A 14719-nucleotide genomic window follows, 5' to 3' on the forward strand; every position below is an offset into this window, starting at 1 on the left:
TAAGTTTGCACCTTTATTTTTTAAAAATGAAATAGTCAAAGTACTTTCTTTTTCAAATATTGACACATAATATATTAACTTTCAATATTTACAGTGTGTTGCTGGGATGTTCTTGTAGAAAATGCATGCTTCTGGTCTGAAACCCAGAGCAAAATGCATCAGACCATTTAACTGCAGCCATATAACATAAACCTGTACAGTATCCAGTCACTATTCAGCACAGGAGTTAGAGCAGGAATAAAAAAATTGGGATCTATTGTTTCCTAGCAACGAGGCTGAGGCCATTATAACACAATTTCTGTAAGATCAGAACCTCTAACTGGTGTTAGACAGAAAGTGAAGATCTTGGCATACATTGTAAACATTTTTTACTGTTGATGAGAAAGCTAAAAAGGAACATTACTTTGACATATATCGTATGCTATGCTTCTCGTTCTTGTTTATTGACACTTCTGCCAGAAGAGTATGAAGATTTTAATGTTTTATCATGGTTCATACAAGTAAAATACTGTCAAGGACACGATCTGATATACTAACATTTATTAAAAGGCTAAAGTCCACCACGAGATCTAAGGAAAAACTGGAAATTGTCAAACACGTTTCCTTAGACAAATAATGCCAGGTGACAAACGCCCAGACAAATCCACAGCAAGTCCAACTCCACCATTCCCAGTTTCTGCCTGGAAGTGATTCCTCTGGCAGTCAGAGTGCTTTCAACCTGGCAATGTTTTTTATCAAGGAGAGGTTTAAATAACAGCCAGTGTTTGATGGGAAAACCCTTGGGACTGTCGGCACAGCCTGAGCCTGGTGTCACCTGGGTGTCACCGCGTTGGATCAGCTGCACCCCGGCAAATGCCCCGGATACAGGGACACGCCGGGGCACTGCCTGTCTCCTTCAGCTCGGTTAAACCACGAGCTGCTCTGCCTAAACCACTTTCCCTTTTGGAACAGCACCTTGACTTCCAACAGTGCCCATCGCTCACCCTGGAGGAGCTGCTGCCCCTGGCCCAGCCCTGGGCGCTGCCGGGGGCTCCGTGGGCAGGGGGTGCAGAGTGGGACCCCAGAGCACGGCCAGGGCATGAGGCCACCTCTGCCCAGGGCCCAGCTGAGGGATGCGAGAGAGCTTAAACCAAAGAGCCAAGGTGTATATACCCAGTTGCACATTGACCAGTTCATATATATTTATTTGGCTATGTTCTACATAGATATCTATATATATATATTTATAACTTTGAAATGTTCTAGATTTACTAAATAAATATGAAAGCAAAGGAAATGTTACTTGTACACACTATTTGTTTAGCTGTCATTAAAAATATAGCATGTTTTTTTCATGGTAGGTACTTTGCTACAGGATAGTGTGCAATAGTGTATTTTTAAAATTTTTATTTTAATTTATACTTTCTTTTAATTATTTGATATTATTTTTCCCTCTTTCAGAACCTTGTTTGCAGTGCAGAACGCTAGCATCAAATTATCTGATCTAAATAACAGTTAAAATTTCCACGCGATTGTTTTTCTTTTTTCTCAACTGGGTCTCTAGGTTATAGTGCAAAATACAAAATTAAAAAAAAAAAGGAAGAAAATGGAGAATTATATAAAAAAACCCAAACCCACCAAAAAACCCACTGAGAAATTGCTCTAACTACTAAGGAAAAAAAATGGAGACTTAAATATTCCTTGCCTCCGTCTGAGGTTGTTCATGATCAAGATGGTCCAAAGCTATTTGTTCATGTAGTTCTCACAAATCACTGCTGGCTGGCCCATGTATAGCTACGATATGACTTCAATCTCCCCCATGCTCTTTCAGCAATAACTCATTTCTTGAGCACTGTCATCTCAACACGACATTTATATTTAGTTTCCTAAATTTAAGAAACTGTTATGATGAAGGCATTTTTTCTGCTTTTGTAACTGGGCCATGTAATGTCACGTGAGTCTTAACAAAACCATATTCTCATAAGAAATATTGTTCAAAATGTACATTAGACTGCACCCAGGAAATGGGAAAATGCCAAATCTACTTTCAAAGACAAACTTGTAACACATTTCACTCTTCGACCTTTTGGCATAACATGAGAACAACAGTAATCAAGGCAGTATTAAAAACCACAGCTGTAGGTAATACAAAGTGCATTTCCTGCATATAATACAAATATAACTTTAAGAAACTAAAGGCACAAGCTAACTAAATATGTATTACATACTAGAAATGCACAGTTCAAGGTAACTCTAATAGCTTCAAATATTTGTTTATAATGGATATTTAAAGCAGTTTGAAAATGATCCTCATTACTGAATTGCAAAAAAGTATAATTACTTAAAATATAAGTAAAATAGACTCTAATATTGACATCTTGGATCAGTGATAAAATACATCATCACATTTATGAATGCACTCTCTATATACAATTCATAAATTATTCTTCCATTGATTAAAAGCGTATTAGAGGCTCAAGGATTTGAAGGTCCATTTTTAGGCTAGTGTGGAGGTATTCAAATTCTCCGTGATTTTATGGAAAATTACAGAAATCTGAGCTGTCAAACCTGGATGTTGTCAAACCTGGATATTGCCAGCTCTCTGTTCTGTACATTAGTTAATGATGAGCCTGATCACAAGGTGTATGTGCAGATTTTGGTCCATAGTTCCCCCTGGCTGGGGACAGAGGAGGATTTCAGCGCCCAGGCTCCTACTCAGCCTGATCCTGCACCCCCCAAAGCTGCGCTGGCTCCCAGGGGAGCAAAAGGAATCTGGGAAGAGACGGTAACGGGGTGAGGCTGAGACCTGAGATCAAACCCCAGGGAGGGGCTCAGGTCTCAGCTGCCAATTCAGGCTCATCTCTAACTTGGGTACAGTCTGCTCCACTTGCCCAAAAAACAAAGGAAAAAAGAAAACTGGGGGAAAAAAAGGAAAAAAGATAAAGAATGCACTTTTTTGGCTTCCGTAAATACGAGCAGAAATCTTTTCAATATATTGACTATGTCTGTTCTGAAAGAAATGTGCAATAACTTCACTGTTATGGCTACACAGGCTCTGTAACAAGACTTCTAGATCCCTCTGGAAAACTGCTTGCCCATCCCCCCCTCCCTGTGTGCCTCCCCCACCTCCTGATAATCAGGTCTTTTAAAAATGACAAGCTGGAGGAAGGATCACCTACTCTGCTATGAAGTAACTGTGCCAGTAGTGCATGATACCTTGGGAAATAAAAATTTCTGTCCATGCAATATAATGCTTTTCTATGTGCTCTAGATATTGAGCTGAAAAGTGAAGAGTCATCCCCGAAATGTTCTACGTTTATCAACATATTTACTACCCACACTTAGGTTCATCAACTCCCAACCCACCAATCTTCTTCAGACTCGAAAAAATGAGTACTACAACAGGATTATTAATTTGAGATGAAAAGAACACGATGCCTAAACCCAACAACACTGCAACTTCCAAATCATCTGTGTGAAGGCAAGTCCTGGCCCAGTGACTAGAGACAGGACCAATCCTGCATGGCCTGATACTGCTCTGTGAGGGCTCCCAGCTGGGCTGTCCCCAGAGCACTGGGTTAAAGTCCAGCCTGGAACACACATGCCAGTGAAGAGCCTCCTGAAGACTACAGTGCTCACTAAGCCTGCTTTAGCTACCCCATCTCTGGCTGAAGCCTGACCAACATGGTGCCACCAAGCAGACTGGCAGCTGTGTGTGTACTGCCAGACCCTAGTAAATCCCAGTGCCGAGGGAAACCCTGGGAGAGAGGCCTGACATGCACGAGTGGACACAATGTGATATTCAGCATGGAGCAGCTGAGGGGCGGCCACAACTGAGCAAAGGCCATAGGGGACATCCTTGTACATACTGAAGCCAACCCAAGTCAGATTTCCCAGGTTAGGAAATCCCTTAGCTCTTAACTCTGAGGAACATGTGTGGGGTTGGTGAGCAGCTGCGAAGTTTCCATACACAGTCTGGTTTCTGTATGCAATCCCTCGAACTTATGGGAGATCTCACTGGGATAAAAGCCACCCAGTAAATACGGGTTGCAGAATCAGGCTCTGTAACCATTTAAATAACTGGTGAATTATTAAATCAACAACAAAAAAGTCGTGTTTCTTTAGGAGAAGGCAGAGCACGTGGCACTCACCCCTACCCTGCAGGGCTGTGCGGTGTCACCCCAGGCACCTCGCGCGCAGGTCGCGCCGCTCGGCTTGCAGGACTCTGCTTCTGAAATTTTTGAATACTGCCACACAAGAACTAAAAATTGTCACTGTCATCTCTCAAAGAGTTAACAAACGATATTAAAATACCATCTTCTGTCACATTTAAAGGCAGTTGGATATGTTTTTTCCTCTATATTTATATATACAGAGTTCTGATCTAGAAAACCAATACAATATACCATTTTACGTTTAAAAACAGGCAGTCTTTGGTGATGCAAAGGCAGAGATTTTCTTTGTTACCTTCTGCCTATTTCACTCTGTCTCATGAAGTGAATATTATTGGCACTGTCAGAAAGTTCGAGATACTGCTCCACAGATAAAACAAAATATCCATCGTAGCCTTGTACCCGTCCAGTGCTTAAAAGCTGCTGTTTCTCTCCATCTGTCCACGCTCGAATTCCTTCTTCCCCCTCCTGCAGCCGCCTCTGCTCCTTAGTCCAGGCCTGAGTCACAGCTCGCTGCCTGGCTACCTCCAGGACATGGTTCTTTTCCTCTTCCACCGTGGTTCCGTAGCGCACGTTGAAGCAGAGCGCGCCGTGCTGGAGCTGGATGTCGGCAAAGCGCCTAGTCCTGCCGTTGATCACTGATGTCATCTGCGACACCGTCACGTTGACGCCGTTCTCCAGGATGCGGCGCCCTCCGGTGCTGCCAATCAGGGCCAAATCTTCCTCCAAAGAGCCCAGCTTGATGAAGTAATGGGTGTCCCGGCCCTCAATGGTGAAATGCAGGTTCTCCAGGTAATGAGCGTTGTTGAGGATGGCAGCAATGCGCCGGCTATCCTCGTTAGCCACCCCGATAATGTCAGCTGTCACTATACCATCCTTTATAGCGAATTTGATGCCTTTTCCAAATACTGAAGGAACAGCTGCAAATCTCAGTTGCTTCACTCCTTCAGAACACTTGCTATCACTGTACCTGGGTGTCATAGGAAGTTGGTCCAAGGAGATAAAGTTTCGGAGTTGCTTTTGTAGTTCACATTGAATGCCAAGGATAGTCTGGAAAAGAAAATAACAATCAAGTTTGCAGGCAAGGTACCTTGCAATTCATCATTGTATCTAACCCTACTTGTCTCTTAATTCCTTAGAATGGATCTTCCATTTTTGGAAAGTATCGTGCACACCTACAGAACCTGGGCATATGCACAGGCTTTTTAATAACTTATGGCAGTGCTTTCTGTCTCTTGGACTCCTTGTTTCTAGGAAACAAATGGAAATGTGTTTAGCACAAATGCTATTTTTCTATTTGTTATTTTTATTTTTCCTCCCCTAGAACTGTTACTCTAATGGCTGGTTTTTCAGCCCTTAGCAGTTCAGAGAAACCTGAACTCAAAGCTATGCCCGTTCACGTGGCTCTGCTTAGTCCCTGTGAGTTTAATTACATCTTCTGTAGAACCACGGTGTGCTGGTTTGGCCAAATTTAGAAATATATCCTCTGAGAGAAGGCAGGTCTCAACCATCCCTCCCCCACCAGGTTTGGGAAAAAATAAATTTTCCTCTAAGGAAAGTGAAAGAGATAAAAACTATTTATATAACAAACACACGGGAAAAGGAAAATAATGCTAATTAATAAAAATTTCTGACTGTGGAGAAAAAACCTGGGAAAGTGTTAGAGTCCTCCCTTAGGCCTCCTCGGAGCTGGGGCTTGGCCCAGGGCCAGGCCCCCTGTGCCCAGTGGAAAGTTCTCCTGATGTGCTCTGATATTGGAACAGTCCAGCAGAAAAGGGAGAAAATCCAGAATTCCAGGGAAAGAAAAAAAGTTCAACTCTCAGTCTCTCTCTGGAGAAAAGGAAACTGAAAAACTGGCTGAAAGCTGACTGGAAAAAAAACCTGCAAGCCGAGTGCTTCCTTGCTCCCCTGCCTCAGCTGGAAAAAAGTTCTGTGTGACCTTGAACAAGCTGCAAACTGCTTTGAAAAAGTTTTGCTCAGTTTTTCCTTCCTCCTCTCAGGCTCAGTTTAAATGCATAGAAAGGCACAAGAATTAATTTCTGGGCATAGGGCAGTCATATGGGATACACATAATAAAGTCACCCCAAGACACATGGTAATGAATTTTATAGCCCATTCTTTAAGGAAAGCAGGTTATGAAGGTCTTGAGACACTAGAACAATAGGCAAGCATGTCACCTCTGTAGATCTTGCTGCTTGTAGAAGCTAGAAGAAACTTCACTCTAGTCTTCTCTTTGTCTTTCAACACTACACCTATCACTACATCTTTTCTGTACCTTGGAAAAGCTTCACATCCCAGTGATAATTTTCCATGGACATGCTCCTACATCTGGCATGAGCTCCGACCCTCCAGCCTTCTGCGTTTGGGGGATGGTAATTGTCTTAAATGCTGGGAACGTGCATGTGAACTCTCAATGCTTTATGCTTCTCCTTCCCTTTCCTGACTACAATAGAGGAAAGGCATCTTTACAAAATCATATTTCTTTGTCAACAAGTGCTCATATGCGAAATGTGAATGCCCGCTCAGAATATTGGTAGTTGGTTCTGTTGCAGTCACATTGATTGCTGGACTCTGACAGCTGCTGTCTGGCTCATTGTTACTGAAAATAAGCCCTGGAGTAAGGCTAAGATTTACAGACCCCTTACAAATACACAGCAGCATTTCTGTTTCCCGCAATAATTATGCAAAGACACTGAGTTGTAAAGCTGTTTATACCCTCAGTGATTTTCCAGTGCTTGTGGCATCTTTGCTAACAAAGATGAAAATCTGCTGTTCTAGTTTTTTAATTCCATAAGATTTTCTCTGTTTTTTTCAATATTTGCACAAACACTTTTACTCTTTTGCCTATCCTGCACCTCAAATTTGGATATTTTCTCTATAAATAGCTACAAATTTCCTTCACTGTGTTGCTAAAAGCTTCTCCTTAAACCTCTCCTCCACTCTGATGCCAGTACATGATTGACAACATTAAAGTTTCTATCGTTCTTAAACAATTTGCCTTGCCTATTACATTGAAAGATACAGTCACACTGTTTCCTTGGTATCCAATATTTTCTATTAAAACTCCTTCATTTAGTATTAGAAGCAGCTGAAGAGAATGTGTGCTAACCTTTCCAGGATCCCACTCCTGGGTTTTTGTTTGAAGCTGTAGAAGTTCATATGTTGTCCCCAAAGCTTCCATCTCTGGTTTTGGGAATCCAGGCAGCACATTGTGCAACTGGAAACCAAACAGCTCTAGCCAACTTCCAATGTCTACAAAACAAGAAAAGGATACTGGCAAAAAGGCACATAAATCCTAGGAAAAGTGAAGGTAGTCTGCAGAAATTCCAGCTATGCAGAAAAAATGATTTCACATCAATTTATGTTTCCTGTACTAGCTACAGCATTTACTGTAGCAAAGAAATTATTTGGTTACAAAGCATAGCTACACTCAAATCAATAGTGTTCCTTCTATCTATTTATAATGGAAAAAATTCAAATTAAGCCGCCTCCATTCTTCCCCTAATTTTAGCACTGACAGAAGCAGCTATTAATTATTTTCTTGGTTACCATAAATGCTAAAGAAAACAGATCAGGTTCATAAGATGCAATCTATTAAAGAAATGAGTTCAATAGATTTAAGATTAGAGACTTTTTGTATGCAAAAGATTTCCGGAATGTTGAATCCATACCACAATTCAAGAAAAAGTTTTATTTTCATGAGAGACAGGTTACTTTTACCTGTAGTATACTTAGCAACGTCTTGGATTCTTCCAACTGGGTAATTATTTTCAAATGAGTAGAGATTAAATGGTTGTGGGACAGCATTCAGGTGCTTCCATATATGGTGATTTGGTGTCGTCCACCGACCAGCAATGACATCATAGTCCCGCTGACCCAGATGCACTAATTTAGTAAGAGAATCATAGAGTCCTCCATGAAAACCAATGATAACCTCAAAATCTGGATTAGTGTCCTGGTATATCTCTCCATATGGGGTGTACAAAATTTCTTTTATGACTTGGCCTCGACTGCTAAACACAGCTAGAGGTGTCCCAGTGTTATCACAAGCAACATAATATTCTTCTCCACTGCTTAATTCCATTGCAATGAGATGACCTTGCAGATCATAATATAGGGATGTTATTTCTGAGCTAGTGTGATTGTACAAGTGAGTAATTCTTATTGGGTTGGAGAGATCAGCATAAAAGAACTGTAAGTGTTGTCCTAGGCTTGATTTGCTTGCAACTCGTCTTCCCAGACCATCATAACAGTATTGCACAGTCCAGCCAGACACTTTGTTATATGCTTTGTTCAGCAAACCATTAGAGTTGTACTCAAAGATCTCATTGCCTCTTTGCCTGAGAAAACCATCTTCGTCCATTTTATATTGAATTTCCCCAAGCCTGGTAATGCGATCTCTCAGGTCGTATCTCAGAGGAGTGAGGCGCGCGCTGTTCCCATGGCTCAGCAAGTTGATGTTGCCATTAAGGTCGTAGCTGTAGCGCCACTGGGTTTTATCATTCACAGACACAGTCTGGAGCTGACCATCAGCATCGTATTCATAAAAATACCTTGTTATATTGGCATCTACACCCACACGTATGTCACAGATCACCATGCGACCCATGTTATCATACTGGATGGTCATCCAGTAAGCAATAGACTTGAGAATTTCATACTGTACTTCAATCACCTGGCCATTGGCACTGAAGATTTTGGTATGTTTCATCACAGTGGTGGTTATAACTTGGTTTAAATCGTAATTAATGACACTGAATTTTCCAAATTGCTCAGTCCTGCCAGAAACATCGACGTAACGGTACAGATCTATGGGAAGGGGCGTCTCATTGATCATCGCCTGCATGCTTGTGACACGGAAGTTGTTATAGCTGTAGTCAAATCTGGCATTCACAAGCCCCTCTTCACTAAACCTGAAGATCTGGCGACCAATAAGTGGACCTGTCCAAAACAAACAGGGGAAAGAGGAAAAGTAAGAAAAATAATGAATTGTGTCCCTGGTTTACTCACCCTACAGAGTATGTTACATTGTTCTCTCACAAACCTTTATTAATGCTTGCTCTACGAATTATTTATATTTTATTAATATTTGTCTAAATGAATGCTGTTTTATTCATAATTATGATTTCTATTTACTTACAAGATAATTCTAAACTAAATTTATTTCACATGGTGATTTCTTTCCTCATATAAAGTCCTTTTGAATTTATGTTATATTATGGTGTAAACAGGGAAACTCGAAAATACAAACAATAAACCAACTTGATTTAGTATTTAGCAAATATCCACACAGAGGAATAAAAACAACAAAATATTCTAAGAGCTATTCCATACCATGCAATAAAAAGAAAACTGTATTTCAAATGGGACAGCTATATTCACCTATGGACGCAGACACAGAGACATACACATATATTTTTCTATTGGAACATAAAATATAAGAACTTGCAGACATAAAAATAATGGAATTTCATGCCAGGTAAGTGCAGGATCAGGGTGCTGCAAATGAGGAATCAGTGTCACGTTTTAAGGAGCCAAAAACTTCAGCAAACTAGTCACAGTTAGACAAACCTGTCTGCCTGTATCTGATGGTACAGATGAACCCATCATGCATTAAATGTATTGTTTTAATAACCCCAGAAGACTCCTCGTAGGTGAACGTGACTTGCGTAGTGTCGTACAGAATCTCGGAGAGCCGGGACTGTTTGGTGTACTTGTACAGGACCCTGCGCCCTGTGCCAGGGTACAAGGTCTGCAGCAGCCGCCCATCCCTGGCGAGGTCCTGGATGAAGGCGGCGCCGCTGTCGGGAGGGGTGTAGATGTTGCGGTAGTAGCCCACGGACAGCATGGTCTGCAGGGCGTGGCGCACCATGCTGGGCATCGTCACCGACTGCAGCGACTCCGACTGGTCGTACTCGAAGATGTAGCGCCGCTGGCTGTGCAACAGGAGCATCACGGACTGCAACCAAACAGCAATGGCACGGTAAGGGGCGGATCAAGCACATGGGGATCCATCTAGTGAGTGCCTGAAGGTTATGGAAATGCTGAAACAACCACTCACTCTTGTAGTTTGCTCTTACTGTCTGTACAATTCCAAGTGAAGCTTTCAGCTCCAGGAGACCTGGCCAGCAAGGTGGTACAAAACAGGAGGAGAATCATAATAAGTCTAGAGGTAAAGGCCTCCAAACTGGAAGGCAGATGTGGCTCTCAGCAGCATTTCAGCCTCATGCTGACGTGCTATGTTGCTTTGAAATATTTAGGGCATACTCTCAGGAAGCAAAACCAGAGAGAACTTCTTCCTCACACACAGGCAGAGCATCTGCACCAGCAGATGTGTCTAGAGGAGCTGGAAAGGGGAAACTTTGTGCGTGTACAAGGTGTTTAGCTTTTATTGGCATTCTGCTTATTTCCAGCATAGACCTACCCCTTTTCCTGTATATTTTCTTTTAAATATACATTGCCCCAGAGTTCATAATATCTCCATGCTTACAGATGGATGAAAATAGTCTGCAGATTCTTTGGTGTGACTACTTCTATTGTTCATTTTTAATGTTTAAAAAGAATATAATTTCTGTACGGGTGCCCTGTGTTGGTTAATTGTGGCTGGTTAATGAAATCTGGTCTGCTTGTCTGGCAGATGAATGTGCAAGTGCAGACTTTTTCTATTGATAATTAAAGTTTGGGTTCTGTACGCCTTCTCACCCACCATGTAAAGTCACAGTGTCACAGAGCACAAGCTGGCTGGTGAACAGTCACTGTTGAAACAAGGATAATGAAACCACAGAATGAAAATATATGGGGGAACTGTGTAGCCTTCCCCCAGCTCTAGCAAGTGGCTTGGCTGGACCAGAGCACTGCACATTCCTTGCCTTGTCTGAGTTGTGCTGGAGCACCGACACTGCCTAGCTCTTAGCCCACAGCTCAAACCTACCAGGCGCATAAGCAAATTTGTCAGGCTTCTGCAGGATTGAGACATCATGCAAAACAAAGTCTTACACGGAACGGTACGACTACTTTGTCATAGAGTATTGGAGAAAGAAAGCAGGAAAATAGGATTTTTTCTCCTCTAAGCTCAAAAATCTTCTCTGGGAAGAAAACACCGTATGATCAGCCCTGCAATGTGCTAAATAACATTGGCCCTGAGCCACTTTTCTCTGACAAATAAACCAACTGCCCATTCAAAGGGCCAGAGATAGACTCAGCCTTGGACATCCTCTCCACACCCCCAGCCCCCTGACTGACCAAGATGTGTCTCTTCCTGCCCTTGGCAAAAGACATCTGTCACCTGTACAGCAGCCAGAGAGCACCAACATATGCCACTCCAGGTCACCCTCTGCCAACTGGTGATGACAGACCTTCACACTGAGCATTTTCTGATCGCTTCATTGCTGCTCCGCCAACCATTCCAACATGCGCCGCGTTTATTTTGTTTCTACCCTCAGTCAAGAGTCTCCAGTCTGCAGTAAACCACTGGCTGAACTCTCTCCTAGCACTGCTGTGACGCCTCTCTCTATATACTGCTCCCGTGCCTGTTTTTAAGCTGTCTGCCATTGACAGAGTATGAATAACAAGATCAGAAACATCCCCAATATAACTTTAGTGCCCCTGTGTGCCATTTTTACAGCACTTTGTGGCTTTTTCACTTTTGTCCAGGATAGTAAAAAGACAGACAGTACAAGGGCTGGAGACTTAGTATCCTCTCACGCCTATTAGAGGATACATAAAGCGAAAAAAAATTAATTCCCAATTCACCCTAATAATATTACAAAGGATTTTTCAACTCTGCACAAATTGGGTTCTAGTTGTTTTAAAGGATTTCAGAGGGTAGCTCATAAAACATCCAAAAAGCTGTCATTTTATTAAAGCAACCAGAGCCTGGTCAACCACATAATGATTGATACCGTATGGTGTATCAAGACAAACAGCCAGTGGCAATTACTGGGAGCTCTGCTGGGAATAGACAAATGCTGAGCATCACCACTAGATGTCATTTCTGTCCAGCAGACACACACAGCCACTCATCTGTTTTGTCTGTCTGGTTTTGGAAGCAAGCTCGGAGTATTCAGATTATGTAACAGCATTAACTAATTGAGGAAAGTGACCAAAACAAGAGGAACAGAATCTCATCATTTAGAATTATTTACAATGCTAATGTTGTAGTGCTTTTTAAAACCTTAATTATTTGAACTAATTTTGTAAGGGGTAGAGATTTTTGAGGATGTACAATTAACTCATCAAGTGCTAAAACTGAAGAATTAAATAACTATGAATTGGAAGCCACCTATATAATTAAATTTTTTTTCATGTAAGGAATTATTGTTTCTTACAAGGCTTCAGAAAACCTTTAGCAATCATTACATAATCAACACAATGAGTTATTGACTTTAATGGAGCCACAAAGTTATATTTTAATGTCTAATTTTGACAGTGAATTCATCTTTCTTTGACACAAGGAACGACACTCATGAAAGTACATTAAATAGCTGGGAGACTATTGTCCATGGTGTGAATGACTTTCCATAATTTTAATGACAGTTACAGCATTACCCAAGCTGCTACTGAACCAGTAAGCTTTTGCCACTTGCTTCCACAAGATCAGGATTTGGCCCTTTGTGTAGAATTCCAGAGTAACAGTGTTAAGTTATACGACTGAATTTATGAGCTCATCATAAACTAAGAACAGACAAAGTGGTTTGGAAAGATAAGAAGCATACATCTTTCCAAAATTAAAGTCCTTTGGGTCCAAAGAAAAAAATAAGAGATTCCTCCAAAAGGCACATTGCCCAAATATTTGAAAGCTGTATGAAATGCCTGTTTACTTGTAATTTGCAAAAGAGCATACAGACAAAAAAAGCCCTGACAAATTTATCTGAAACAAACTTCTGAAGCTCCTGGGGTTTGCCAATCTTGTTAACACATGCAAGAACCACACTGCATGCAGACAAGGAGGAATCACATTTTTATGCATTTTCCAGTCTTGATAGTTTTTTTTTTCCACTGGATTAGGTTTAAGTTTTTTGAGGATCAAGCTTAAATACATTCAAAATAAGTACAGCACAGTTTATCTTAAAAGTACACATTTGGAACTCTTTAATATACAAGTAACTTCAAAGTCACTGGATTTCCTGTGTGTAATAACTCCTGTCAACGTTACCTCTCCTGCCCCCCACCCTCCATAGTTTTTTCCCGTGGTTTACAGGTTCAGAGAAAATGTTCTGCTAACATTTGTATGTTTTTGTATATTTTGTATATTTGTAGGTGTATTGGATAGTCCAAGATGTTGCTATCTAAAAAACTTTGAATATAAGTTCATGCTGAGTTCTGAAAGCCTTAAAAATACAGATTGGCTTTCTGGTTTTGAAAGACAAGACCAAACAAAATGTTACTACAGATGAAGATGTTCCTCCTTGGTTTATACAATATTCATCTCCATATTTTGTGACCATTACCTCTAGACACACATGGAACTTAAAATGTTCAGGGAATTTAGATGCGAAGTCACTATAAAAGCAGAGCAGTAACTCATTTCATATTAATAATTCCCCCTCAAATGGCCCGCATAAATACTGCAGTACGCTTTCTCCTCCCAGGGTCAAACCCTTGTTTAAAATGCAGCACTGAATAGGTAAGCATGTGCTCACGGGCTCCTAATTTTGACTTAAAAGAGCTGTGTTTGTAGAGAAAAAAAAGTTCTCTTTCAGGACTGTTATCTTTCTGACTGTTATCCAGAGTAGTAATGTGATTTTCAGCAGTTAGGGTGTCCTTTCTTCACTTGAACTTGGACTGAGACCAGAAAGTTGTTTTGACCTACCAATTAAACAAACCTGAGGTGCTGATAACTTTCTTCTGAACTGAACTATGTCAGGTTTGAGCAGGTGACATGTAGGTCTGAGCATATCCAGACACATTCATTTTTACCTAGCTATGTAATTCCATGCATTTTCTCTTTTAAAAGTCTTAAATACACTTGCAAGAGGCAGCATTATAACATAGTACAAAATATAATATAATAAATAAATACAATAAAATAAATAAATAGAACATAATATAATATAATAAACCCAAGTATTTTTTATCTTGGCACAAACCCCACTTCTTAAATAATTTACCTTTTCTAGATATGTGTAACTCCATATTTTACCATCTGCCCATGTTCTGGAAATGATGTTCCCACTTGGATCATACTCCATTTTCTCAGTCCAGGTTCCTCTTTGGATATAGGTGACTAATCCAGAGTGTGAATAAGTGATATTGACCTCATTGTACTTGCTGATGGGGGACCATAAAATGGGGCGTCCTGTCTGGTCATACATAATTCGAAGAGTGAATTTGCGGTGATCATCATAAATCTTTCCTGTTCTGGTTACGTGGTCGAAGTCAATGGAGAGCAGGTTTCTGTTGTGGGTCTAAACACAAAGGCACAGTAAGATAAGAACACAATGCATCCTAAGTACACCCAATGCAGACATGTCTGTGTCAGTCCTAATCGAAGTAAGCAATGGTTTAACATTGTGAGTTGGGCCTTACTGAAGACAAGAAAATAAAAAAGATTCAGATGAGAAACAGAA

The 14719-nt window shown here is 40.9% G+C and overlaps 1 protein-coding gene across 8 annotated transcripts in view; it reads right to left on the reverse strand.

Moving 5' to 3' along the window:
* Positions 1-14719, reverse strand: part of TENM1 (teneurin transmembrane protein 1) — an 829655-nt gene continuing 814936 nt past the window's right edge. For all 8 annotated transcript variants that reach the window (XM_032123523.1, XM_032123524.1, XM_032123529.1 and 5 more), the window contains 5 exons: positions 14261-14557; positions 9723-10110; positions 7872-9092; positions 7261-7403; positions 1-5201 (listed from right to left, as the gene is read on the reverse strand). In XM_032123523.1, coding sequence (XP_031979414.1) covers positions 4443-5201; positions 7261-7403; positions 7872-9092; positions 9723-10110; positions 14261-14557 — 2808 coding nt within the window. In that variant the 3' untranslated portion in view covers positions 1-4442. The remainder of the gene's footprint in view (positions 5202-7260; positions 7404-7871; positions 9093-9722; positions 10111-14260; positions 14558-14719) is intronic.

The sequence above is a fragment of the Corvus moneduloides genome, chromosome 14 (assembly GCF_009650955.1).
Source record: "Corvus moneduloides isolate bCorMon1 chromosome 14, bCorMon1.pri, whole genome shotgun sequence".
In the NCBI taxonomy this organism is placed as follows: domain Eukaryota; kingdom Metazoa; phylum Chordata; class Aves; order Passeriformes; family Corvidae; genus Corvus; species Corvus moneduloides.